This window comes from Halichoerus grypus, chromosome X (assembly GCF_964656455.1).
Source record: "Halichoerus grypus chromosome X, mHalGry1.hap1.1, whole genome shotgun sequence".
NCBI lineage: Eukaryota > Metazoa > Chordata > Mammalia > Carnivora > Phocidae > Halichoerus > Halichoerus grypus.
The window spans coordinates 90,645,105-90,670,711 of NC_135727.1; the positions used below are offsets into that span (position 1 = coordinate 90,645,105).

Sequence of the window (25,607 nt, forward strand, 5' to 3'; positions counted from 1 at the left end):
CGGAAAAAGGTTCCCCCAGTACACAGAGACTTTTCTCTTTGCAGTAGGTAGGCTTTGGGTTCAAGGCCTCGGAGAGCAGGGAGGGTCCAGCTCGAATTATATTTCTATATTTCTACTGTATTTATTTTTGCTTATGACAAGTGATAACAGTTTGTTCATTTAGACGGCAATAGATTTGGTTTCTTTTTTTAAGATTTATTTATTTGGAAGAGAGAGTGTGCGCCAGTGAGCAGCAGGGAGGGGCAGAGGGGGAACCCCAAGCTGACTCTGCACTGAACACAGAGCCCGACACAGGGCTCCATCTCATGACCCCAAGATCACGACCTGAGTTGAAACCGAGAGTCGGACGCTCAGCCGACTGTGCCACCCAGGTGCCCAGATTTAGTTTGCTCTTTCAGTGCATTGTAAAAAGCAAGCTTATTTTAGGTCACACGATCTATGATGATGGTGCAAGCGGTTCCTCGTGGCGAGCTGCCTTACCGCCGATGGCTGCGGTCTGAGAACATTCCTGGGCTCCCCAGCACCCACCTTCTCGGGCCCCCACCTACACGAGGTCTTCAATCCCCACACCTTGGTTTGTTCAGTCACTGATTTGTTTTATTGATGCCCACCCCAGGCTGGGTAGGGCCAAGGGATATACAAGAGGAGAATCAGATTCAGTCCATGCCTGAAGGTCAGTCTGGGGGCAGGGAGCACGGACACAGACAGACACACAGACACGCACACAGATCTGACATCTGGCGGCAGGGCACACAGTCTCACGTAGGGGCACTGTGAGCACAGGTAGTCAGGGAAGGCTTCCTAGAGAAGACCGCACAGGGGAAGCAAGGGGTTAAGGCCGCCATCAGAGCCTGTGCCTTGTGTCTATTGGCGGGCGGGTCCCTTTGAGACCAGTGAACCCAAGGTGAGTGCAGAGGGCCTGGAGGCCAGGGCTGGCAGGCGGCGGGACCTCCCTCTCCCCTTACCATACCCTCCCGGGTAAACCAGGCCTGCCCCCCTGCCCTTCTTGGCCTGTACTTTGCCTTCTGCCACGTGCGCCCTTTCCTGGGGTCCACCTCCATAGCTTCCAAGGCTTCCCTGAGACAATCCACGTGGATCAGGTGCCCTGCCCAGTGCCTGGCACCTCATCAATGCACATTTTTGTCCTAAGTGCTTATCTACAGCCTAGCTAGGTCTTGGTTCCAGCTCACAGAAGTCCCAGCAGTCATCACGGCCCAGGTCAGGGCTCCCAGCACCCTCCACACTGTCAAGAGCCCCGGGTGCCTTCCGATACGCACTCCGGAGGCCGACTTGAGAGCCCGCCCACCGTCAGGGCTGGCAAAGTCGGGCCTGCCCGCCTCACTAGTCAGTGGGCCATGGGCGCCCACCCCTCCTCCAGCAGCATGGGCGTGTCCACTTCTCGGATGCGCAACCCTGAAGAAGAGATCCTCTGGCTCTTAGGCCCAACACTAGCTGGCAAAGGAGCAGAAACCAGCCCCAGCTCCGGGGATCCCCTTTCTTTCACTTGCACAAAGTTTCTGTGGCAGGGGAAACAGGAGGGCTGGGAACTCGGGGCTCTGAGGTCAGCCTGCCCTGGGGCTGCTTCCCCACACCCTTGGGGCAGTAGGAAGAGGGCCTGCAACAGACCCCTCAAGCTCCAGGCAGAAGCAGGTGCAAAAATAAACATCCTTCCGTTCTGGGGCCAGGCTGGGGCTCACCCCTCAGACCTCCTTGATAGGCCATGAATCTCAACCGCAGAAAATCCTGGTGGTGAAAAATTACTTCTGAAGGTGGGTGGGGGTTTGTAAGTGCAACCCACAGATGGGGCTGGGATGGGGAAAGGGGACTCCTAGAGTCGGTCAGTCCTCCCCGCAACCCCACATCCCCAAGCACGGGGCAGGTGGGGGTAGGTAGAGGCAGGAGGCCCTGGCAGTCATTCCTCAACAGGAGGGCAGCGGTGGGTGGGTGGAGCGGGCGGCTTTAGGCCCCCACTGGCAGTCTGGCCTCAGACTTCAAAGGGCTAGAAGAGGTATTTGCGGCAGGATTCAGTCCCACACTTGCATTCAATACGGACCCGCTTCTTGGGGGAGCCAGGGAGCCCGGCCAGGCCAAAGTTGGAGTCCATGCGGGTGCTCTCCATGTCCACGGGGTCCACTGTGGATTCACAGCCAGGGAGGGTGGGGGGGGAGGAGGGGACTTGTTAGAAGGCCAAGGTGAAGTGTCCCACTGCCCTTTTCACCATGAGACCCAGGAATCTTGGGTGCTGGGAGCACATCTGGGATTTGGGTCAGGAGGGAGTTGTGGGGTTGGTGGTTTAGAGATAAGGCCAGGGCTCAGCACTGGAGGGATGTTCAGATGTTGGAAAGATGGCCAGGGGTTGGGGGTTTTGGAGAGAGGCAGGGTACTGTCAGGAGAAAGGCCAAATCAGAAGTCAGGAATGGTCACCTACACATCCAGAGGGGCACCTGAACCCTCCTGTCAAGGATCCCCCCCTTGAGTGTCTCGGAGGTGGTTAGTCTGTCAAGAAGGGGACTGGTTGGAGGCACAAGAGTGTCTGGACACTTGGAATGAGCCAGGCCAAGTGGGTTACGAGTGGGGAGGATTGGGGGCACTGGGGAAATTCAGATGAATCAGGAGGAGTGTCTTAACTCTTAAGCCAAACACCCTCCCCCAGGAGTCTTGGGAGAAGTCTGCAGGAGTATCTCAGGGGTGGGGTTCAGGGGTTGGAAATGAGGGGACCCCTAAGTGGTAGGCAGAGGTCCAGGAGTCCAGATGGGACACTAAAAGTCAGGAAGGGCCTCTTAAAGCTCCTCGGGGAGGGGTCTTCGTGTCCCATGTCACTGTGTGCCCCTGCCCCCAGTCCCTTGCCACCCCCACCTTGCATGTTGTAATCAAAGGTGAGCTCCTCGCCTGCCCGGATGGTTCTTGTGGCAAAGAAAGCGATGCGGGGCAGTCGCTCATCAAGGTTGTCTATGAAGACGTTGTACACCTGGAGGTTGGGGTCACACTAGGCGAGAAAGAACAGCGGGAGGGTGAGGAGGGGCCCCAGCCTGCTCCTCCCGACCCCCGCCTGCCTGTTGGGTACCCACACTGTGGTTGACAAAATGGGAGATGTTGCCGTAATAGGCGGCATCCACGGTGTACACGTCCTCCACGTAGTCCAGGTCGAAGAGGTAGGTGGCGCCCTGGCGGTCGTAGATCTGGCCCCGCCGCTCCGCCTCCTCTGAGGTAATGATCTGGGGAAAGGGCCGTGAGAGAGGGGAGAACGGCCAAGAAGGCTCATGAAAACCAGCAGAGTTCCTGACCCCCCCCCCCCCCGCCCTCCTCCCCTGGGCCGGGAGAACAGATGAGCAGAGCTGGGGCTGCTTCAGCAGGGTTAGCAGGTGTGGACACATGGGGGCTGCGATGCAGAGGGTCTGTCAGCACCGAGAAGGGGGCTGGGCCTCAGCTGCCCGCCACCCACCCCTCCTCAGGCCTCTGGAGGGCATGGTGTCTCTCACTGGTACCCCGGAAGCCGGCCACAAGGTCCAGTAGTGAGAGAGACCCATATGAGACACGGGGAGGAGCTCAAGGGCAAGAAAAGGACCCAGGGCTCACAGAGAGCGGTGGGTGTTTGGGGGACGGAGAGGCCGCAAAGGGGCCTGAGGCAGCGCGGGCATGAGGGCACGGAGAGGAGAAAGCGGCCTGGACCGGTGGGAAAGGGAGACGGAATGAAGGGGAGAGAGACTCAGACAAGTGAGCTGGACGCAGAGACTTAGAAACGGACAGAATCTTAGTATGAAAGACCCTGGTCCTTGGGGCGCCTGGGTGGCTCAGTCATTAAGCGTCTGCGTTCGGCTCAGGTCATGATCCCGGGGTCCTGGGATCGAGCCCCGCATCGGGCTCCCTGCTCAGCGGGAAGCCTGCTTCTCCCTCTCCCACTCCCCCCTGCTTGTGTTCCCTCTCTCGCTGTCTCTGTCAAATAAATAAAATCTTTAAAAAAAAAGAAAAAGAAAAGAAAGACCCTGGTCCAGAGAGCTCAAGACCCTTGTGGAGAGTCTGAGATGGCAAGAACGAAGCTAAGGCCAAAATCTCAGAGGGTGAAAGAAAGGAGGCAAGAGCACGGGTGAGCGCTCTCCCAAGGCCCTGATGCCACCTGGTGCCAGCAACCGGGGTCTAAGATAGCAGCAGACCTCTCCTGCCCGGCTGGGTCCCTGGCTATCCTAGAAAGCCCCCGCCTCTCCGCCCCTCATGTCCCCTCTTCCCCCTGGGCCAACCACCACAGCCTTCTGGTAATCCCGCAGCAGAGCCAACCATGCCCTGCTCTGGGGGATGGTCCCCTGGGACCCAAGACTGCCCCCTCCTCAGCCGAGGGCTGCCTCCAGCCCGGGGCAGATCTCCTTCTCCACTCCTGGGCTTCCTGCTACCTCTGCCCACCCCTCGAGAGACAAGCGCCCGCACAGCGCAAAGCAGGAACGCCCAAGTACCCTTTATCTTCACTCTGCTGCCCAGCCCAGTGACCTATTCTCTGTCCCGCGGTGGTCCTCGAGGCAACTCGAACACTCTGCCCCCCCCACACCCTTTCTTCCCTCTCCTTTCGTCAGAGACCCACTGGCCACCACCACCCCTGCCACACGACGCAAGCCCAGACCTGCCCTGGCTTCCTGGCTCACTCACCCTCACGCCAGCCACGACCACCCTCCACTTCCTCCGTCCTGGACGGCCACGCTGGAGTCCTCGCCGTCTCCTCCCTGCCTCTTACACCAGCACCTCCGGCCTCTGCTCCCGGCCAAATCCTCATCAGCGCCCTGACAAGACCAAGGTCTGCCCCTCGGGCCACACAGCTGACTGCCCCGCACTCCAGCTCCATTCCGAGGAACCTGGCTCGCCCACGCTCCAAATGTGCGCTTGTTCATTCACTTGTTGATTTCGTGGGTTTTTAGGAGGCCTACCCTGTGCCTGGTCCCAGCACTCAGGGGCCCGTGTCTGCAGGGGGGTGCCCACTGCAGTCCCAGTTGGGTGGGTCAGGGGAGACAACAGGAACCATGCTTGGCCCTGGCCCTCCGGGGTCACAGTTTGGTGAAAGAGAGACGGACTCAGATGCCCGCAGCGCAAGATGCTGATTAGGAAACCCAGTGCTTCGGGGTCCCAGGGCAGGAGAAAAGCAATACGGCATCTAAAGCAAGCTACAGGTCACAAAAGGGCTTTGACACCAGTGTCTCCCGAGGGACACAACAGGAGCCGCAGAAGTGTTCCGAGGAGGAGTACATCAAGGTCAGTCTCCGTCCACCTCCCGAGAACACACGCTCCTTGTGGAGTCGGCACAACGGCTGTTACTTCTCTGCCGCCTTCCTGGGCCTCCCAACCCCCGGTGGCCGTGCGGAGGCTGCCGCCTCCCCGAAGCTCTCCGAAGGCCTGGGACTGAAGGGCAGCCTCCGCTGGCTCGCGAGCCTGCTGGGTGGTGTCTGAGCCAGCTTTTTCCTTTCCACATCCTCCCGGTCTCCATCTTCCCACCTGTTCTGCCTCTACCTGCTTCCCGAGTCTCACCGAGAGTGAGTCCCACGGGGAGCCGTCCAGGGCACAAACGGCTCCTTCTCCAGTCTTCTTCCCAGGCCCACTCGGTAAGGGCAGCTCTACCCTGAAAACTCGGGAACAGAGCAGGCCACGTCCCTGCTCCCTAGCAGCTCTCCAGAATGACTGGGGAAGACAGATAGGCTAGAAGCTGGCAGCCTGGAAAGGGTGTTGACAGTGAACAGGACCCAGAAGACTCCGGAGTCCAGCCACTGCCCTGCCCCCATCTGGATAGGGGATCCTGAATGTTCTCTCCTTCTGCCTACTGCCTCGGCCAACAAAACAAAAACAAAACAAAAAAACCCTCCACCAGGTCTGGAAGCACACCAGTTTTAGACACTTGGGCCTTTTTTTACCCACTGTTAGCTTGGTGACTCTGAGGCACGTTACTCTCTGAGCCTCGGCTCTCGTCTGTAGAATGGGGATGACCACGATGGTAACACCGACCTGACGGGGGCTGCTGTCAAGCTCCAGCGCGATCAGGGACGGGAACGATGTTTCTGTTCTTGACACTGAGCACTGTTAGGAATGGTTATGAGTACCAGTCCTATCCCAGTCGGACACGCTCCCTTATTTTTATGTGCCCTTTCCCGAGAAAGGAAACACTGCTAATTAAATGATGACGTACCGTCATTTAAACTAATTGAGATGTACCTTCATTTCGGGGTTGGTAAAATATGAAGCAAATGCAGGTCTTAGATTGGATAAGCTAGGCTGTTGTTCTCTGCTGGGCGAGGGTGGATGTTCTGATGGAACGTGGAAGGGTCCAAAGGAGAGGACGGGCAGCTCGCGTGGAGGGACCACTGGTGCAGAGGTGGGAGGGCACATGTCGTGTCCAGATCGTAGGATAGCTTGGCGACCAGATATGGGGTGCTTGCCCTCGATTATGGGACACCAGGTAGGGTTTGGGACAGCACCACGTAACCGAGTAAATGAATACTCCTATAATGAAATCTATGAATATGCACCCCAAGTGGGATAACTAGGCTACAAATCAGGCCCAGATCAGGTCTGGCTGGGTTTTCTGGCCAGATGGGCTGCCAAAGACTTTGGGTTTCCTGACTTGTAGACTGTAACGGCTGACATCTATTGAAGACGTGCTGTTCAAGTGCTTCTTCCAAGTGCTTCACACATCATAACTCATTTAATTCTTGTAACAAGTGAATGATGCGGGTACTATTACCATTCCCATTCTACAGATTGGGAAACTGAGACACAAAAAGGGCAAGTGCCTGCCGCTCAGTGGTGGGAGCTCGGCTCCAACCTCGTGACCATCTGGCTCTGCTGCCTCCTCACAGGGGACACACGAAGAGGAGTTTGGCTTTGGCAGCGTTTGGGGACCTATGGTGCCATCAGGAGGCCCCACGGGTCTGAGAGTGTCAGAACTGGGCCTGGAAGTCACAGAACGTGGCACGAAGGAGGCCAAGAAATAGCTTAAGGAGAGTGTTTGTGGAGCGGGCAGAGGGGGGACAGGGGTGAGAAGCCCTGAAAGCCCCAATGTTTTTACAGCATGGAACAGGACACTAAGGAAGAACAGCCAGAACAGCACCCTGACCAGGGGACTGTGGAGTACTCGGGGGCTGCAGACTCTCCCTCCTCTTCACCTGTCAGGATCCTCGGTGTTGTAAAGAGCTTTTCCTCAAGATTGTCAGTACAGTGAGGCTGGAGACACTCCCTTCTCCCGGACTTCCTCTAGAACTGGTGGCTCCTGTGGGGGCTGGACACCTCCAGACTGTCGGGCTCTGGAGTGTGCACATGTCCTCCTTCAGACTGGTGACACCCCTCTAGGCTGTTAACATCTCCTGCACTGTTAGCATCCCTTGGAGGTCTGGATACCTCCCCCCTGAGTGTCAGGACACTGGGGGTGTGGACACTTTCTCCAGGCTGTTGGAGTTCTCTTAGGTGTAGACGTGATCTCCTTCAGACTGTCCCGATCCCTCGGGGGTGAGGATGCTGCTTTTTCCTGTCAGGACAGTGTGGGTGTAGACACTTCCTAAGTTGGACTGCCAGGGTCCTGTGAAGTGTGGAGAGCTCGCTCTTCTCCTCCAGGTCACTCTGGGACGGAGACACCTCTTCCCACAAATTGTCAGGCCCCCTGCCCCAGACTGTCAGGAACCCTCTGGGGTATGGCCACCTACTCCCTCCTCCAGACTGGCAGGTCCTTCGACGTGTGGACACTTCTTCCACCAGACCGTCGAGATTATCTGAGTGTGGACTTCTCGTCTAGACTGTCAAGGTGTGGACTGCTCCGCCTCTACAACATCTCTGCCCCCTGGGGCTATGACCCTCTCTGCTTTATGGTTCATTATTGGGAGCCTCTCTTCTCCATCAGTGTCATTACTACAGTGTGAACACCTTCAGGTATGTGTCCCTTAGGCCAATTTCTGTCACTTCCCAACCATATCACACCCCTAAGAGACTGCTAAGAAATACAAAGGTATCTGGGGTTATCACCATGACAACACACTCACGGATCTAACTGGTCAAGGTCCAGGGATGTTAATTGTTCCCCAATGCGTGAGACAGTCCTACATAAAAAGAACTGCTCCACCCCAAATGCACACCACGTCCTACCTTAGAACATGACACTTGCTGTTACAGACACTTGCGGGTTATTCACACACATACTCCTTTTGTTTTCCACCTAGGCGCATGGCTGAGTCACACTTCCCAGCCTCCCTCGCACCACGGTGAGGCCAGTGACGCGGTACCAGCCAGTCAGTGTGGGCAGAAGTGATGGGCACTGTGTCCTAGCCTGGCCCATGAGCAACCTCCCCTTCCACCCTGATTCTCGGCCCACTTGCCAGCGATGCAGAGTGAGGATCAGGGGGCGGCTCTGAGGCACAGCAAAGGCTCAAGAGGGAAGGAGCCTAGGTGGCCACGCCACTGGATGCAAGGACACTACCCAAATACCCGTGCTGGACTGACACAGGAGTGAAGAGACTTCGAATGTGTGAAGCCACTAAGATTTGGGGGTTATGTGGTATGGCAGCTAGCCTGCCTAGTACAGCTGACCCTTGAACAACACAGGTTTGAACTAGGTGGGCCCACTTACAGGCAGATTTTTTTCCATAAATACAGTATAGTACTGTGTTATTTTCTCTTCCTCATGACTGTCTTAACATTTTCTTTTCTCTAGCTGACTTCACCGTAAGAATACATTATCTAATACATACAACATATAAAGTATGTATCAATCCACTGTTTATGTCATCGGTAAGGTCAACAGTAGGCTACTAGTAGTTGCTAAGTTTCTGGGGAGTCAGAAGTTACAGGCCGATCTGACTACGCGGGGTCGGTGCCCCTAACTACCGCCCCCCCACCATGTTGTTCCAGGGTCAACTGTATACCTGGCCTGTCCCCAGCGTCCTGCAAGTCTGGAGAAAGAGGCAGCCAACGTAAGGCATGTCTACGTCCTACTCCAGAGCGTTCGTGTTCCGAGTAGTAAAAGGCGCTCCTCCTGGTCAGACACTGCTTGGTGGTAAGCTGAACCCTTGCGAAATGAGAAGTGGAGCCTTTCCGGGTGACGCAACCCTATGCTGAAGCACATGGCCTGATAAAAGGAACTCTGCCTGCATTTCGGTTCCCGCCTCCCTCTTTGCCAGGTACCCTTAAGAGGGCAACCCAGTCCAGAAGTATTTCGCTGCGCTTTCAACTACCAGCTGGAAACGCACGCCCCTGCCAGGATGTCCCTGTCACACTCAGGCCAACCGCCCCCCACCTTTCCCCGGACAGGAAAAGCAGGGAAGCTGCAGGCACACAGTGAGGCGAGCTGGGCGCACGCGGTGGGAGCACGTGGCCGGAAGAGCTGCCCGCGTGCGCACACGTCGGGGCCCGGCTCCCTACCTCTCCCACGTACTCCATGACGAAGCTGTTCTTGCGGATCTTCTCCAGCGTGCGGACGCCCCAGCCGCGCCCGTCGTCCGTGCGGAAGATGCAGAGGTCATAGCGGATGCCCTTCTGCACCACGCGGTTGGGGCAGTCATAGCCGCAGCGGCAGCGGGAGTTGCACTCGTAGATGGGCAGGCCGGCGCGCAGCCGCACCTGACCCTGGTCGTTGTAGGCAAACTTGTGCAGGGACGCCCCGGGGCAGCAGCCTCCAGCGGGGGCCCACAGACAGTCCTGGCACTCGCAGCCCACCGCCACCTGGTTGAGGGTGATGCCCTCACCCACACGGTACTCGTTGATGTATACGAAAGCCCGCGGGGGGCCGTCCAGGTCCACCTCGTTCTCCACGGTGATGCGTCCCAGGTGGCTGCGCTTGGCATTGAGCTCCTGCTCCCAGCGCCGGAGCGCCCGCCTCTGCTTGGCCTTCTGTACCAGGTAGTTGGCCAAGCTCGGGTCCAGGTGCCGGGGGGGCTTTGACCGGTGGTGCCGCCGCAGCAGCTCCCTTTCTAAGTCCTTGTGGAACTGCTTGAGAATGCGCACGCACTTGAGATTCTGCCGTGGCTCCCAGGTGCTCTCTGAGTCTGGGTATCCACGCCATTTTACCAGGTAATACTCTTGTTCCTGTTGGGGGGACCAGGGGACGGGGGCACCGTAAGTGGCCATACCCTTGGCCCAGCCCCTGTGGGACTTCCATCCCAAAGCTGGTGGATCAGACCCAAACCACTCCCGGCGCCTTTTCTGGAATGACTCTATGCGGTGGTTACAAAGCGCGGGCTCTAGCCTGAGGATCCCTAGGTTCAAATCCCACACTCCCCGCTACCACTGTCCAAATTCCAAGTTTTAATCTAATCTACTCCCTCCTATCTTCCCTCCCATCAGCCCCCTCCTTCTAGCTGTTCAGGCCCCAACCCTCGGGAGTCACAACTTTCTTAGTCCCCACATCCACCCTCAGCAACTCCTGTCAGCCTCACCTTCAAACTACATCCAGAATCCAACAACTTCAAACCGTCATTGCCACCCCCATCATCGCTCGCCTGAATTAGAAGGTAGGAGGCCTCCTCACCAGTCTCCCCAGTCCCACCCTTGCCCCCTATAGTCTGTTCTCCACTCAGGCAGCAGGGGGCTATTTTCTTGCAGAGAGCAGCTAGCCACACGGATTCTACAGGTAGACACACTGTGTACAAATTCTGGATCTGCAGCTCCTTGGCCAGGTGGCCTTCGCAAGTTATTTAACTTTGCTGCCCCTCAGTTTCCTCATCTATAAATAAGAAAAAAAAAGCTGACATTTTTCTAGCATTCCGTACGTAGCAGGTACTGTTCTAAGTAACTTCAATGTTTTATTAACTAATTTAACCCTCACAACTCTGTATGAGCTAGATACTACTAGTCATCTCCATTTTACAGATGAAGAAAATGAACCACAGAGAATGTGGGTAAGTATCCCAGGGCTACAGGGCCAAAATTTGAACCCAACCATACTGGTTCTAGTATGTTCTCTTTATCCTGCTGTTGCCTCCTCTGGCAATGGTAACAGTTCCCATTTCACAGTGTTGCTGGGGGGATTAAATGAGTTTCTGAGAGGAAGTGCCCAGCACACTGAAAGTGCTCAATAATTGCTAGCTATCATCCGCTCCCTTCCTGGGCTCAGCACCTCACTCTTTGCAACTGGTCTGTATTCCTATGGAGGTGGGAAGAGAGATTTATTTGGGGATTCATTCTGGCTCCTACCCCCCTGAGAAAGCACCTCGTTTCCTCACCTGCAAAATGAGGATGATAAGTCCTACTAAACCTAATTTTTTAAGATTAGAGGAGAAAATTCCCTTTGGAAACAGATGCAGGCAGTGGGGGTGGGGGCAAAGGGGCAGTAAGCCATCTTCCTTGAGACACCCCTGCCCTGGCCAAGGTCACCCCAGACTCACGCGGATCTTCTTGTAATCACACAGGTACTCGACTTCAAAGTCATAGAGATTCCTCTTGGAGATGCCGAGGGCAGGGCAGGAGAGCTTGGCCAGGCGGCACAGGTCCTGTAGCTGATTCCAAGAAGACTTGCAACACACACTGCAGCCTAGAACAAGGAGGGCAGAAAGAACTTAATGGGCATCCTGGCAAAGCCATGGGTCAAAGGGGACCCCAAATCCTCTCTGGGACTTCCAAAGGACTGCCTCAGAGTCAGTGAGATTTAATCCACAGGCCTTCCCAATGCTGAGACCCTTCTACAACAAAAATGTGCCACTTCTTCAACCCCAGTGCTCATTCCAAGGCTACCCCTGGAGCAGTAGACCTCAAAGTGGGATCTGCTGGATGGATTATCCTAAAGGAATCTATTCCCAGATCTTCCAACTCCCTCCATACTATTCCTAAAACTGCCCGCAAATGGGCCTAGGGTTCAGGACCTAATCATCCCTCTCCCCACTTTGCAAAATAAAGAGAACAAACCCCCCCATCTCAGTAGGGTGCATTGCCCCAGGGGAACTGGTGGGGATGGGATTACAACCTGTAGGCACCAAACAAAGGCTTAACTGGAAAGACTGGTCCGGAATCCCTTATCTGAAACTCCTGGGGCTAGTTGTGTTTAGGAATTCAAAATTTTTTTTTTTTTAATTTTTACAAGTGTAGTTCTAGGTATGCCCCAGACACTACCTGACACCCCCAGTGTGGTCAGGGGCATTAAGCCATAATCAAACACATTAATAATTCTGCAGCAAAAATCTGAATTTTTACATTAAATAGGAGAAATAAAGAGGCAAGATAGTCCCACCTTATAATCTAGTTTTGCCACTGAATGGTGCCAAACTTAAGTTTTCAGAATTAGGAAGAAGAGATTGTGGAATGGTATTAGATTTCAGGAAGCTTCCTTGAATGATTAGCCTGGGTGCCTTAAACCTGCAAGGTATATTTTTTCACACTGCATTTTGGCTGTCTCATCTACATGTCTGTGAAGGGTAAAGCCCACCCAAAGGAGTATGCTCTGAATTCAGGAACCGGCAAAACAGCATAGGTTAATGACGATTCTTTTAAATATACCTGGAATGTTTCTGGGGCTATCAGAAATTTTCAAGATGCGGATTTTTTTAAAAAGAATTCTGATTCAAGGCACAATGTGCTTTAGAAGCCATTTTATCAAATCATTCCATAGAACACTCATTCCAAATGCAGTCAGTCCTCATCCTATCTTTAATATTTCCTACCTCCCATTACAAAAATCAAACATTGGAACTCATAATGATATACTCTAGACGTCAACCTGAAAACGTACAAGAGCTTTGCAGAATTATTTCGTGTGCACAACCCCCCCCCTCCACTTAGGCAGGCCTAGTGGAGACTCAGCCTGTGCCCACGCTTTCCTCTCCCTATGATGCCTCTCCCTTTCAAACCCCTTAACTTGCATTCGAAACCCACTGAAGTGGTCCCAACTAACCTCTCCAGCTGCTGGCTCCGCACTGACCACAGGTGGATTCCTACCCCTCAGAGGTCCCCCTCACACTGTGGAGCCCATCCTCCCCGCAGCTTTTCTCACCCAGAGGAGCCCACCCTCCCCAACATACTGGAAAAGTCACCCCACTTCCCCTGCACACGAGGGAGTCCAGCTCTCCTATTAGAGAAGGCCCTTTCCCCTCTTCCCAGGGGAGTCTTCTCTACAGCAAACCCTTTCCCCATCACGCGGAAAGGAGGTACCCTCACCCTGAAGAGTCCTCTGTCCCCCCACTCTGAAAAGAGGTCCGTCCCCTTCCCTTCCCTCCCCTTCCGGCGTCTCGCGTGGACACCAACCGGGTAACGGTCACCGGCGGCCGATTTTCCCGCGCGCGGGCGCGGCCTCCCCGACAAGCCCCCGCGCGTGCGCGCGCCGAGTGGTCGCGATCAGAGGCGCGCGCCCCCCTCCCGCGTCCCCACTTAGCCCCGCGCCCGCCGCGTTCCGAGGCACGCGCCCCCTCCCCTCAGCCCCGCCCAGCCCCGCGCGCCAGGCCCGGGCTCCCTGAGCCCCATCCTTTCCGCGCCAGGCTTCCGGCTCCCGGCTCCGTGGCCTCGGACGCCGGGGCCCCGAGCCCTCAACGCCACCCCTCCAGCCCACCCGGCCCGGCCAGCAGGCCCGCGCCGCTGCCGCCACTGCTTCACCTTTTAAATTTTCCGCCATCTTTCCCCACGGCTAACGACATTCGGGCCTAACCGGCCTCGCGAGAAGAGAGCTCGCGCGGGCGTGGCCGAGAACGCGCAGCCTATTGGCCGCGCGGCGCCGCGAGCAGCGCCCGCGCGGACCAACCGGCGAGCCGTGACCGGACCCCTCCCCGCCACCCCGCTCGGTCCCGAAGGCGGATGCTCGCCAGCGCTTTCCCAGAGTGCGTCTGGGCGGCGGCGGCGGAGGCAACTAAGGTTGGGACCGTCGCCACGTACAGCTGCTCAGCCTGTCCCCAGACTCAAATCAGACAATGGGTACGTCACCACAGACGACTGTTTAGTCAGACCCCGACCCCCCCGCCCCGCCCCGCCGATTCACACTGTCTGCCAGTCAACAGCGGCACCCATTTGAGCCTCGGGCCAGCTGCGAGTCTCTCAAGGCAGCCAGACGGCGCTAACAGCTACACTGTTAGCCAGCCTGTCACTGCCTCCGGCGGCCCCTTTTGCACACAGCCAGTCAAGCAGCCCGTCTCTCCGTGTACTCTTGCTCCGGGGGCAGCTCCGAAAGCCCCAGGGGAAACCGTCTCACAGCCACCAGCCGCCAGCCTCAGGCGGGCCGTGATTAGGTCGGGACGGGCTGTCATTGTCAGCATCTAATGTCGCCCTCCCGGGCAGACATTCTAGCCACTGCTAGTTGGGCGAGCTTTAATTCCCTCCGGTGACTCCTCATTCACGCCCTCATCAGGCAGTTACTCCCTCACGGAAGCCTCCACGCCACCTGACAGTGGGTCAGCGGTCTGTCACTTCTCAGGGGAGGCATGCCCACCACTGGTCAGTCAGCCAGTCAGTCTCCTCTGACCCAGGCGGGCCCTCAGGGCCGCTGTGGTTCCAACCTGGTACGGCCATCCAGCCAGGTGGCTACACTGATTATTTCGATGGGTCAGCTGGCCTGTGACTCGTTCACTGCCCTTCATCGTATTGTCAACCCCCCAGGCAGCCATTCTCAGCGTCTGACGGGCCACACGGTCTGGGTGGAGAGTCACTCACCAGATACAGTTGCTTATCAGGCAGTGACAGATCTGGCCATCAGTCAGCCTGAAATCCCCTCAGGGTAGCCCTCCTTTACGCACCACCGGACCGCGGCGTCACATCCAGACACACTCCCTCAGGCCAGACGTGACTCCCAGCAATCGTCAGCCATTCACAACATCCCGCCCCCCAGGCGGGCAGCAACAGCCCGGGCCATCAGTCAGCCAGCCTGTCAGTCCCTCAGGAGGCTGCCTGTCTTCCACGCTCTCAGACCACCAGCCCCAGCCGGTCCTAGGCCGGCATGATTTCGTTAGATATTCAGTACCTCGCAGCATCAGAAATTGCACCGTCCGTTCCTCAAACTGCCCCCCTCCCTGTGGGTCCGTGAGTTATGTAGGCAACCAAATGATTATACAGTTAAGCAAATGGTTGTTCGGTCGGCCTGCCAGTCTAGCTGTGAGCTAGTTGGGAGAAATGGCCAGTCTGAAGTTCCCGCAGCCCCTGCTTACCGTGAGTGGAACAGCCAGCAGCATGCGCCCCACCACGCATCATCTTCCCTCTCTTTTTTCCTTCTAGAACACGGTCAGATGCTGGTCCTCACATGCTCTCAGTCTCCCCGGACAGGCAGAACCCTCCTATTCCCAGAAGTCCAGTCCAACTCGTAAGAATGGCTTAAGGCATGACTGAATCTGGAGGGGGTCATATGGGGGTCTGTGGGTGTTGGGCAAACATCCCTTTGTTACTTTACCAGCAAAAGATAGGTTTATTCAGGAACGGCTGAGAATTGCAATGCAGGACAAGCAAGCTATGGCAAAACCATATGCAAGTCCAATAAACAAAGGAGAGGAACATTATGTTATGGAGGAGGAAGTTGGGAGGGGTTGTTTGCAACAAAAGTCTGTTGGAGAAAAGCAAGAGTTCATAGCCATGATGGTTTCTCAGTGGCTGAGCGGCAGGTGTAGTCAATGTCTTATAGGAGCTATGATGTATATCTTTCCCTCGTGGGGGGCTTGTAATTGACCATTCTTTCCTACTGAGATACTTCTGTTGGGTCTGTAATTGATACTTTTTGCTCTAATTGACATCGAGCGGTAGGTTTCCTCTACCAGCCTCCCCTTCTAGCACCCTGAGCCCATTTTAGTAAGGTTTCCCTTTATTAATTTTCATACTGTGGTCCTCCCCAAACAGTATATATAACAGTATATATAATGCAGTGGGTAAAGGCTTGGGTCTTGGAGCCTAGCTACCCCGGTTCAAATCCCAGCTCCACCGTTTACTAAATTGTGTGACCTCAGGCAGTTTCTTCATCTGTAAAACTTCGGATGAGTGACCTTGGGGAGGGCATCTCCCACTTGTGTGGAAATGAATCTTTCTGGACTAGCACCTGTCCAGGAGACCTCAAAAGTAAGAGGCCACCCTGTTATTCTTGTGTCCCACTCCCAGCCGCTTGTCTGTTGATTTCAGCATTAATTTAGTGCCAAGTCTATATTGTCTTGCCCAGTGCTGGGGCCAATATAAGGTCTTATCCATTCCGAGCTGTACATGTTTGACCTGTTTTTAATGTAAACCTCGTACTCGAGTGTACCACACATACAGAATGAAGGCACTGACCATGGGTGATCAGCGTCACGAGTTTTCACAAGCAAACATACACATGGAACCAGAACGCAGGTTAAAGGAACATCCCCAGCCAGATTCCAGGAATACTTAAATCTGTAACATCTCTGAAATCTGGCCGCATCCCCCAGGCACTGCTGAGTCATAATTTAATTCGCAGTACTTTTTTGTCTTTCTTGGTGATACATACAATGATGGTGCATTTTATGATCAAGGGTGACTCCGGACCAGTCAGTAGTAGGAAGAACAACAACAGCAGTTATCTAATGTTTGTAGATGCCTCAAGGAGCCCGGCACTTTGCAGACACTCGAATTCTCTCCGCAACCCCGCAAAGTATGCATTTTTAGTCTCAAAGATCGAGAAAACTGAGGCCCAGAAAGGTCAAGCCACTTGTCCACGGTCAGTTCTTTTCTGCCAAGCCCGTGCCTGCCGTAGGCAGCGCTCCTGGGGATTCAGAGGTTGTGTAATATAAGGTCTTCTCCAGGACCCCCCTACTGAGGGGGTCCCAAGACACCCTGATTTCTGGGGTTTCCTAGCAGGGAGTGGGGAGGCAGGTGAGTGATAATGACAGGCCCTTCCTAGACTCAGCTCACCCCTGGCGACCTGGCCAAAGTGGGGTGGGGAGTGGAAGGTGAAGAACAATGAAAGAGTTAAAAGGAACCCGAGACTCCCTCCTTCTTCTGCTTCTGTGGCTACAGGGGAATTCTTTTTTTTTTTTTTTTTTAAGATTTTATTTATTTACGTGACAGAGAGAGACACAGCGAGAGAGGGAACACAAGCAGGGGGAGTAGGAGAGGGAGAAGCAGGCGGAGTGGGAGAGGGAGAAGCAGGCGGAGTGGGAGAGGGAGAAGCAGGCAGAGTGGGAGAGGGAGAAGCAGGATTCCCGCAGAGCAGGGAGCCTGATGAGGGGCTCGATCCCAGGACCCTGAGATCATGACCCAAGCCGAAGGCAGTCGCTTAACGACTGAGCCACCCAGGCGCCCCTACAGGGGAATTCTTAAGAGCAAAGCCAGCTCCCACCTCCCACACCTCTACCCTGGCCCTGGCTCTCCTTTGCTCCCTCCTCTGACCCCCAGCCTGCACCTCAGATCATTTGAAATTCTTCCACTGGTCTTGCAGATGGATGAAGCCTGTCCTCTCTGGATTCCTCCTCACTGTTATCTTTCTCCCCACTCCCCTCCTCCTCCTCTAAAGGTAGGATACCTGAGGTCTTGAATCCACCAGATTTCAGAAATGGAAAGGAGTAGACACCTCTGCTAGGGCTCTGATGTGCAAGAGCTTCTAATCACTCCCTTGGAAATAGCTTTAAACACCAGGGACAGGGGCGCCTGGGTGGCTCAGTTGTTGGGCATCTGCCTTCGGCTCAGGTCATGATCCCAGGGTCCTGGGATCGAGCCCCGCATCGGGCTCCCTGCTCAGCGGGAAGCCTGCTTCTCCCTCTCCCACTCCCCCTGCTTGTGTTCCCTCTCTCGCTGTCAAATAAATAAATAAAATCTTAAAAAAAAAAATAAACACCAGGGACAGTTTTGCATTGCTCCTTTTTTTCTGGTGAGTAATTCCTAGAAGAGGAGGGGGAACCCAATGGGATCTCAGTTGCAAATCAGTTACATATTGTTACCGCCCTTGTATAGATGAAGAAACTGAGGCTCAGAGGTGGGGCATCTTGCCCAGGTTCTAGAGCCGATTTGTTTGAGTCTTTACCTCTTCCACTGCCACTGGCCAGGACTTGGTTTGCGCTGAGAACTAGGCAGAACCAAATTTTAAAATGGAGAGAGGGGTCCTGCCCATCAGGATCCTGGTGTGTGAGTTGTGTGCATGGGAGAGTAAGTCTGACCATTGAGTATTCTCTTGATCTAATATTGTGCCGATTGGACCTTAAAAAAAAATAACTAAGCAAATAACTGAACGAATAACTCCTGCAAATTCACCATGTTCAACCTCACACCAAACTTTTCCCCCACCTCAGGGCCTTCGCACAAGCTGCTCCTTCTGCCTGGAATGCCCTCCCCCCAAAGATTTACTGGTTGACTCCTCTCTCTTTAGGTTCTGCACGACTGTCACAGCGTCCTGGTGGCCTTCCCTGGATGTTCCATCTGAAGGCCATTCCCCCTCAGCATATCACAGCCCTTGTCACCATCTGCAACTATCTTTCATTTCTATTTGATTCCTGGTTTCATATCTGTCTCCTCCACTAGAATGTTGGCGTCACTAGGTTTTCTTCCCACGGCTTTAGCTCCAGCCCCGAGAGTAGTGCCCAGCAACAAATGTTTGTGGGAAGAAAGAAGGGCAGAGGGGGGCCTGGGTGGCTCAGTCGTTAAGCATCTGCCTTCGGCTCAGGTCATGGTCTCGGGGTCCTGGGATCGAGTCCCACATCGGGTTCCCTGCTCCGTGGGAAGCCTGCTTCTCCCTCTCCCACTCCCCCTGCTTTTGTTCCCTCTCTCACTGTGTCTCTCTCTGTCGGATAAATAAATAAAATCTTAAAAAAAAAAAGGGCAGAAGGGAACAAAGAAATAAATGAGGAAACAAATGAGTGAATAAATAAATGAATGAAATGGGATAGATGAATAAAAGAGACTTTGGGGCTACAGGACCCCAAATTTCCACATTTGGAATATAAACCAACTGAGATTTAGAGAAACAAAAAGAGAGTTATTTTATTTTGGTCTCAAAATCCTTATGTGAGGAGAACCGAGAAATTCTGTATAAAAAGGGGCCCTGGCTCCTGCTAGGGTGAATGTTGGGGACCAGCTTTGGAAGGGTCGGTGGGGAAGAAACGGGGCCTGAGGGCCCTGGAGGCCGGGAGCAGAGGGCAGCGAGCCGCGGCTGCCAGGGGAGGGGGCTCAGAACAGGTGGCGAGGGTGACTCAGTCGTCCCACTCATCGTCCTCATCCTCTTCGCCGGCCTGGTCCTCCCCTTCGTCTGGAGGGAGAGAGAAAGTGGGACTCAGGATGGGCAGAAGGGTTCAAAGGCCAGGGGTGGGGTGAAGTTCCTGGGGTCTGAGAGGTCAAGACTCAGGGTTCTGGGGGGCTGAGGTCTCCTGGGGGCCCATGCAGTTGAATGAAGAAGGGGCCCCTCAGAGCAGGGAGAGTGACGGTGTGGGCTGGAGTTGGAATGAAAGTTAATATCACTGTCAAAAATGTGGTGTCACACAAGGGTTATTGCTAGGTTTCTTTCTTAATGGGGCGAATTTAAGTATTACAGCGAAGGTGGAGTACATTACAATATTACTATTTCATAGCAGGCTAATGTTAATACTGTTGACCCATAATGGGTTATTGATGATCACGCTGTCAAAAGATGAGCCTTGTTAAAATATTGTCGTGTAATGGATTCATACTAATCTCGTGGACCTACCCTGGGATTAATGTTAATGTTATCGGCAAAGACAGAGTGAATTCTATTATTGTTCCATGATGACAGTGTTAACACTGTCAAAAAGGAGATTGACACGAGAGTCATGATGGGGTGACTGTTACTACTGGTGGTAGCCGGTGGGGTGTCTTCACCGGGAAGCGGGCTGGCCGGCCTGGCAAAGGGCGGGCTCTCACCTGAGGAGTGGATGGCTCTGCTTCTCTTCTGCATCACGTGCATGAGGGCTCCCACCAGCCCTTCCGAGCTCTGAGGGGGAGGCTGCAGCGCTGAGCTCTCTGGGGCCCCGGGCGTCTGCGGCAAGCGGGGTCCAGCACAGAGGGTTCAAGGCCCGCCCCTTCCTCGTCATTTCCCCTCCCATACACTCCATTCCCCTTCAGGGTTCCCAACCTACCTCTCCCCACCGGCCTCCCAGCCCTGTCACTGAAACCCAAAAGCCTGGGGCCTCTGCGAGTTTCAGCCCTGGGCCCCAAGATCCTGACTTGCCCAGCACCCCCAAGTCCCAGAGCCCCCCCCAATCCTCCATCTCGCCCGTCTTCACCTTGTTCAGCTGAATTCCCTGCCGGATTTGATCCAAAAGTGCCCCCCGACCTCCACCGGGGGCCGGGCCCCCCACAGGCCCCAGAGCAGGAGGTGGGGGAGGGATTGGCCCACCCCCACAGATGGGTGGTGGGGGTGGTGGTGGTGGTGGTGGAGGCACGGGGGGCCCTCCAGCTCCAGGGGGCGGAGGGGGCAGTGGTCCAGAACGTCCAGTGGCTGGAGGGGGTGGTGGTGGAGGGCCCCCTCGGCCTGGGGGTGGGGGTGCCCGGGGAGTTGGTGGGGGTGGAGCACCTCCCAAAGGTACAGGGGGCAGTGGACCAGAGCGACCCTTGTTGCTCCCGATTGTAGGGGGCCGGGGGGCCTGGTTTCCTCCTCTGGATGGCGGCGGGGGTGGTGGAAGCGGCTCTGGCGGTGGGGGGGGAATAACACAGAGCTATTGTTACAGTTCTCTTCAGAGCCTCGATTTTGCTCATTTGTAACATGGGCACCCCAACTGACCAGCTCCTGATTCAAGCAGTGTAAGGGTACCCATGAGGACTGACAGACTGCAGTGTATCTCTTAGGAACCAGCTCCTAGGGCTGGAAAAGAAGGGGGGTGCTCACCCTGGCGCCTCATCTCCTGCCGCACAGCCTCTAGCCCGCCCTGGTCCTCAATGAAATCGTAGATCAGTTTGGAGGTCTCGGCATCCGTGAGCTGGGCCTCACTGATTCCTGCCCTGGAGAACAGACTCCGCAGGTCCGGGTCCAGGTTGTTTACCTGCCCAGGAGGAAAAAGGCGGCAAGGGCAGTGGGGGGGGAATAAGGTGGATAGGGGAGGGGCACGGATTATCACTGGGTCCACCCCAGAGGGGGGATCTGAGTGTAGAAAGGGTGGGGTCTGGGGGTAGGTGTGAGCCAGTGGACCACGGAAGGGTAGGCAGGTAGTTAAGTGGGTCAAGGGGTCTTTGGAATTACTCACGTCAAATCCATTCTGGGGGTCCCACCCCACGTGGCTGACATGTCTGGGGGAGGTGAGGAGATCCCAGTGAAGCCCCACTGCCCTTTCCTCCCTCCCTTCCTAGTGAAGCCCTCTTGCCCTCCCCTGCCCAGAGGGACTCTGAGGGGCCAGAATTACTGGATGAGACCTAAGTGAATGAATGAGTGACTGAATGAGAGCAGTAGTTATGGAATTAGAAGGGGTCCATGGTTTGTACTGCCCATCTGTCTAAACATCCCTTTTTCTACCATCCATACACCCATCCATTTGTCCACCTAGCCATTTGCATTCACCTGTCAGACCACCCATCTATTGTATATTTGTCTTTCTACTCATCTGCCCACATACATCTATTTACCCGTTTCTCTGCCAACCTGTCTTCACACACGCTTGTCCATCTACCCATCCATCTACCCATGTGCCCACCTTTCAATCCATCCACTCTTTTGTCTACCTATTCAAGCACACACTTCTATTTATCCATTGAACTGTCTGTTCATCCACGCATCTGGCCACCTATCCATCCCCATCCACCTTCTCTGTGAACCAACCAGATATCCATCCATCTGTCCAGACACTCATCCACTCACCCATCCATCTACCCTCCCACTTCCCATTTACCCATTCACCCATCCATCCAACCACCTATCCACTCATTCCCCGACCAACCCATTCATTCATTCATTCATTCATTCATCCAGCCATTCATCTACCCACCCACCCATCCACTCACCCACCAGCCCACCCAGGGTGGGACTAAGGGGAAGCAAGTGAGGTGCCTAGGGCGCAAAAGTTAAGGAGGCCCTCCCTCTCAGAGTCATGAACTGCAGTTGCATGACCCTTAGAATAACTGCCTCCGTAAATTTTGCAACATTAGTGCCTCACTTGCCTCTCCCTAGTCCTGGCCTTGCACCCAGCCACCTACTCACTCATCTACCTACCCACCCACCCATCCATCTTCCATCCTTCCATCCACCCAGCTCTCTTCCTGCCCATCTTTTCATCTGCCCCCCCCAACAGGGATCTGTGGGACCAGTGGGGAAAGGTTCTCACTTGAATCCACTTGGTGCACCAATATCAGCCTTGCTGATCTTCTTCTTCCCTGAGCGTTTCTTATCAGCTGGGCCAGGCCCAGGTGCTGGGAGCCCACGGTATCGTGAACTCGTGATGTCGGGGTTCTGGATGTCCACTGTTACTAGCCCCAGGGACAGTTGGCCAGATGCTGGGCCTGTGGGGAGAATAGGGTGATTGAGCCATTGACCTACTTACCTACCAACCAAAGCATAGGGGCAAGAGATAGGGCGAGTGTTGGGGGAATCTGTGTGTGTGTGTTTGATGGTCATGGAGGGTGTAGGTGAGGGGTCCAATTAGGGTTTATGGAGAAGTGGATGGGTGGGTTCCACAAACCATTCTTACCTTCACCAATTCATTTATTTATTCATCCACTCATGCTTATCACTTAATTATTGATTCATTCATTCATGGCTCAGTAACCAATTAATTTGTTAAATCATTCATTCATTCAGTCAGTCAATCATTGCTTTCTTCACTGATTGAAATGTTATGTCACTTATTCATTTACTTGCTGTTCAATTCATTCCCTCATTCATTAACTGAGTCAATCACCCATCCATCCATTCATCCATATATCCACATCCTCATTCACCTATACATCTGTACACCCACCTATACATCTATATATCTACGTTTTCATCTTCCTATCAATTCATCCTCCACTCAGCCATCTATCCACCACTCAGCCATCTATCCACCCACCCATCCACCCACCCATTTGCCCACTTTATCTCTGCACTCCCCAACTACTCATCCATCCACCCACTCCTCACCCATCTATCCATCTACTCCCCCACCCACCTGTCCACCTAGAGACACAGGGAAGAATCAGCACTCACCCCCTTGGTCTCCGCCTGGGTGTGGGGGCAGGGGTGGGAGCCCTCCTCTTCTCTCTGGAAAGATGGAATGGGTAGAGAGCTATTACAACCCTGCCATAGGTTCCTGGGCTAGCCCCTTAGTACCCTCCTTGAACTTGAAGACTCACCTTCATTGGCTGGTGCTGGTGGTGGGGGTAGCTGGCGTCTATCTGTGGAGAGACAGGTGGACTGGGAACCAGAACCATAAGAGGGGCTTCTCCAGCTCCCTACTCTTGCACACACTTCTGCCCAACCTCCTTTCCTCCCGGAAGGCCTCCTCACCTCCACTTTGCCTCTGATTCCTTTTTTGGATCTTCTCCTGCACCAGGGCCCGGAAGGCCTGGGCCTCGCCCTCATCTGCAAAGTTCAGCCCTGCTTGGCAGGCCTGCACACATCTTGGGCTCAATAGCCTTCCAGGCGCCCCCCCGCACCTTTCCCATCTCCTCCCCACACCCCACCTGAGGCCCAGAGGTTGAGGGGTCACTCACATCTCCAGCAAAAGTGTGGAAGAAGGGGGTGGGAGTGGAATAGACCAACTGTGAGTACAGCTCCTGTTCCCAGAGCAGCCGGCCAGCCTGGAGAGGTGAGGAGGGGGCACATTAGCAGGGAGGCATGCCCTGGGTGGCAGGCCTCTGTTATCCGGGCAAGGAGAATGGTGTCCTAATTTGGGGCCCCAGGATCAGATTGGAGACCTCCAGCTTATCATCAGAGTTAGGGGTCTAGATGTCAGGTGTGGAGGGTTGGGGTACCATATGGGAGTTAGACATTGCAGTCAGAGATTTGGATTTGGGGTTCAGGGCCCCAGATGTGGGACTTGGGGGCTTGAATATGAGGGTTTAGAACTCCAGTCCTAGGAAACTGAGCCCATTCATAGACTCCATCTTACATCCTTCCTTTATGGGGGGCCTTCATCTGGGCAGGTAGGGCTCCAGTACTGGGAGCTGGAGTTGAGATTTGAGGTTCAGACACACAGACTTGAAAGTTTTGGGGGTGGGGGATTCAGTCAAGGTATATGCAATTTGATGTTTGTGAGGCAAAGCTATGGCTTAGGAGCTAGGCAAACCTTTAGGGTCCAGGAGTTTTGACGGGGGGATTTCTGGAACCCAAAAGTTTGAGTTTAGAACAGATTTGAGGTTCAGGTAAAAATACAGTGCTCATTTTTTTTTTTTTTTGAGTTCATGAAACATATTAGATTTAGGAGCTATACTAATAGTTGGGGGGTTATAAATCTTGACATGGGGATTCTGGGGTCAGTCATCAAAGACAAAGAAAGCCAAACCAGAGTTTGACGTCTAGATGAAGTCTTTGGTTCTGGGGCTCAGGGGTTCACTGCTCTGTCCAAGGCCTTGGGGCTTTAGACACGGATCTGGGTTTGCGGGTTGAAAACTGGTTTGCACGTCCAGCGGGGGGATGGGGGTCACCTGAAGGCCATAAAGACGGATGAAGTAGGACTTCTGGGGGTTATCCTTCACGAAGCACACAGCCCCACAGTGCTCCTTGGTCCAGTGCTCAGCTCCAGGAGGTAGTGCCAGGTACAGCTGAACAACGGCGGTGGCCAGTGTCTGGGAGGGAAGAGCAGGGCTCAGGGGAATCTGGTTAGCCAGAGGGTCTAGTTCTTCCTTGTCCGCGGCTGTCCTGGCTCCAAAGGAAGAGCCGAAGCCAGAGGGAAAGTAGACAGACATCGCAATCAAGATCTTCCTGGGATTGGTGAATGGGGGTAAGTGGGTTTTAGGAGAGGAGATGATGGAGAAGGGAAGGAAGAGGGGAGGAGGGGAGGAAAGAGGAGGAAAGGAGAAGGATGGGGATGATGAGGAGGCAGAAGAGGAGGAGAGGAAGAGGAGGAAAGGGAGGGAGACAGGGAGGGCCAGGAGATCCCCAGCTCACCCAGCATTTCCGACCCAGCATCTCGAAGAGTCGCTGGTTCTCGTGGTCGTGGAGGAGTGTGGAGGGTATGTTCTGCTGAACCCCTGGTCCTCCGCGACCCCCAGACCTGCCTCCCACAGGGCCCCCACTCATGGTGCCTCCTGCCCTTGTCCTCTCCGGTCAGGCTCTGGGTGCAGGGTAAGAAGAGGAACTTCCGCAGTGCACAGGGGAACAGGAAGTACAAAAAACCACAAGGGAAACAAGTCCTCCAGGGGCCCCTGGGTGGGCCTGGCCTCCTCCTCCCTCCCTCAGACAGGCTTGGACCCTCCTCCCTCAGAATGGGGCCCTCCTCCATTTGGCTGGTTAACACCTGTCTTTGGGGCCAGCTCATGTCTTCCTCCTTCTTTCTTACTCCCCGAGGCCCATTTCCCTCGGACTGGCTCAGATCCTCCTCCCTCTGATTGGCTGGGAGCAAGAGCTAGGCCACTGCTGCACTTCCGCTGGAGGACGCTATGGTGGGGAGCAGTCCGGGGGCTGAGCGGCCTCCTTCCTCCCCAAAGCATCCAGCTGCTCTGGGCCTGAGGCCCAAGGCCCCTCGTGCGGAAGGGTTACCGTGTTAAAACTTTTCCTCTAATAACATTGAGTGCCTGGGATCCCCCCGCCCCGCTCATGAGACCCCCAACAATGCACGGACCCCCAGCTCCCTTCCCCATCCCTTACCCCTGCCTCCCCGCAGTTCCCAAACCACTTT

The 25,607-nt window shown here is 54.8% G+C and overlaps 2 protein-coding genes and 2 long non-coding RNA genes across 11 annotated transcripts in view; 2 read left to right on the forward strand and 2 right to left on the reverse strand.

Annotated features, from left to right (window-relative positions):
* LOC144380598 (uncharacterized) overlaps window positions 1-11,860 on the forward strand; it is a 79,586-nt gene extending 67,726 nt beyond the window's left edge. For 6 of the 7 annotated variants that reach the window (XR_013444811.1, XR_013444815.1, XR_013444813.1 and 3 more), the window contains 2 exons: window positions 4,563-7,890; window positions 8,178-11,860. This is a non-coding gene — a long non-coding RNA (uncharacterized LOC144380598). The remainder of the gene's footprint in view (window positions 1-4,562; window positions 7,891-8,177) is intronic. The other variant, XR_013444814.1, reaches the window with a different exon arrangement.
* On the reverse strand, window positions 576-15,126 carry SUV39H1 (SUV39H1 histone lysine methyltransferase). 2 transcript variants are annotated; one of them, XM_036092324.2, is made up of 6 exons: window positions 15,069-15,126; window positions 11,337-11,482; window positions 9,376-10,038; window positions 3,069-3,215; window positions 2,857-2,986; window positions 576-2,133 (listed from the first exon to the last, which is right to left on the reverse strand). In XM_036092324.2, the coding sequence occupies exons 1-6, from the start codon at window positions 15,109-15,111 to the stop codon at window positions 2,000-2,002; spliced, it is 1,263 nt and encodes a 420-aa protein (XP_035948217.1). In that variant the 5' UTR covers window positions 15,112-15,126; the 3' UTR covers window positions 576-1,999. The 2 variants fall into 2 exon arrangements, with proteins under 2 accessions (XP_035948217.1, XP_035948218.1); XM_036092325.2 differs by lacking the exon at window positions 15,069-15,126 and adding an exon at window positions 13,531-13,672.
* LOC144380599 (uncharacterized) lies at window positions 13,711-18,821 on the forward strand. Its single transcript, XR_013444817.1, has 3 exons — window positions 13,711-13,845; window positions 15,136-15,220; window positions 18,221-18,821. It is a non-coding gene; the product is annotated as an uncharacterized LOC144380599 (long non-coding RNA).
* On the reverse strand, window positions 18,806-25,088 carry WAS (WASP actin nucleation promoting factor). The gene is made up of 12 exons (XM_078065260.1): window positions 24,878-25,088; window positions 24,415-24,555; window positions 23,482-23,568; window positions 23,276-23,378; window positions 23,122-23,163; window positions 22,976-23,029; window positions 22,116-22,290; window positions 21,045-21,087; window positions 20,690-20,843; window positions 20,088-20,491; window positions 19,726-19,840; window positions 18,806-19,096 (listed from the first exon to the last, which is right to left on the reverse strand). The coding sequence occupies exons 1-12, from the start codon at window positions 25,007-25,009 to the stop codon at window positions 19,041-19,043; spliced, it is 1,506 nt and encodes a 501-aa protein (XP_077921386.1). The 5' UTR covers window positions 25,010-25,088; the 3' UTR covers window positions 18,806-19,040.
* Between the last annotated feature and the right edge of the window lie 519 nt (window positions 25,089-25,607).

Coding starts and splice junctions, on each gene's coding strand:
- SUV39H1 (XM_036092324.2), bottom strand. CDS start 15,111: ATGATGCGTGGTGGGGCGCATGCTGCTGGCTGTTCCACTCACG. Junction 11,483..15,068: donor TGCTGGCTGTTCCACTCACG/GTAAGCAGGGGC, acceptor TCCTTGTTCTAG/GCTGCAGTGTGTGTTGCAAG. Junction 2,987..3,068: donor CCCATTTTGTCAACCACAGT/GTGGGTACCCAA, acceptor TTTCTCGCCTAG/TGTGACCCCAACCTCCAGGT.
- WAS (XM_078065260.1), bottom strand. CDS start 25,009: ATGAGTGGGGGCCCTGTGGGAGGCAGGTCTGGGGGTCGCGGAGGACCA. Junction 23,569..24,414: donor TCCGTCTTTATGGCCTTCAG/GTGACCCCCATC, acceptor TCACCTCTCCAG/GCTGGCCGGCTGCTCTGGGA. Junction 23,164..23,275: donor GAATCAGAGGCAAAGTGGAG/GTGAGGAGGCCT, acceptor GTCTCTCCACAG/ATAGACGCCAGCTACCCCCA.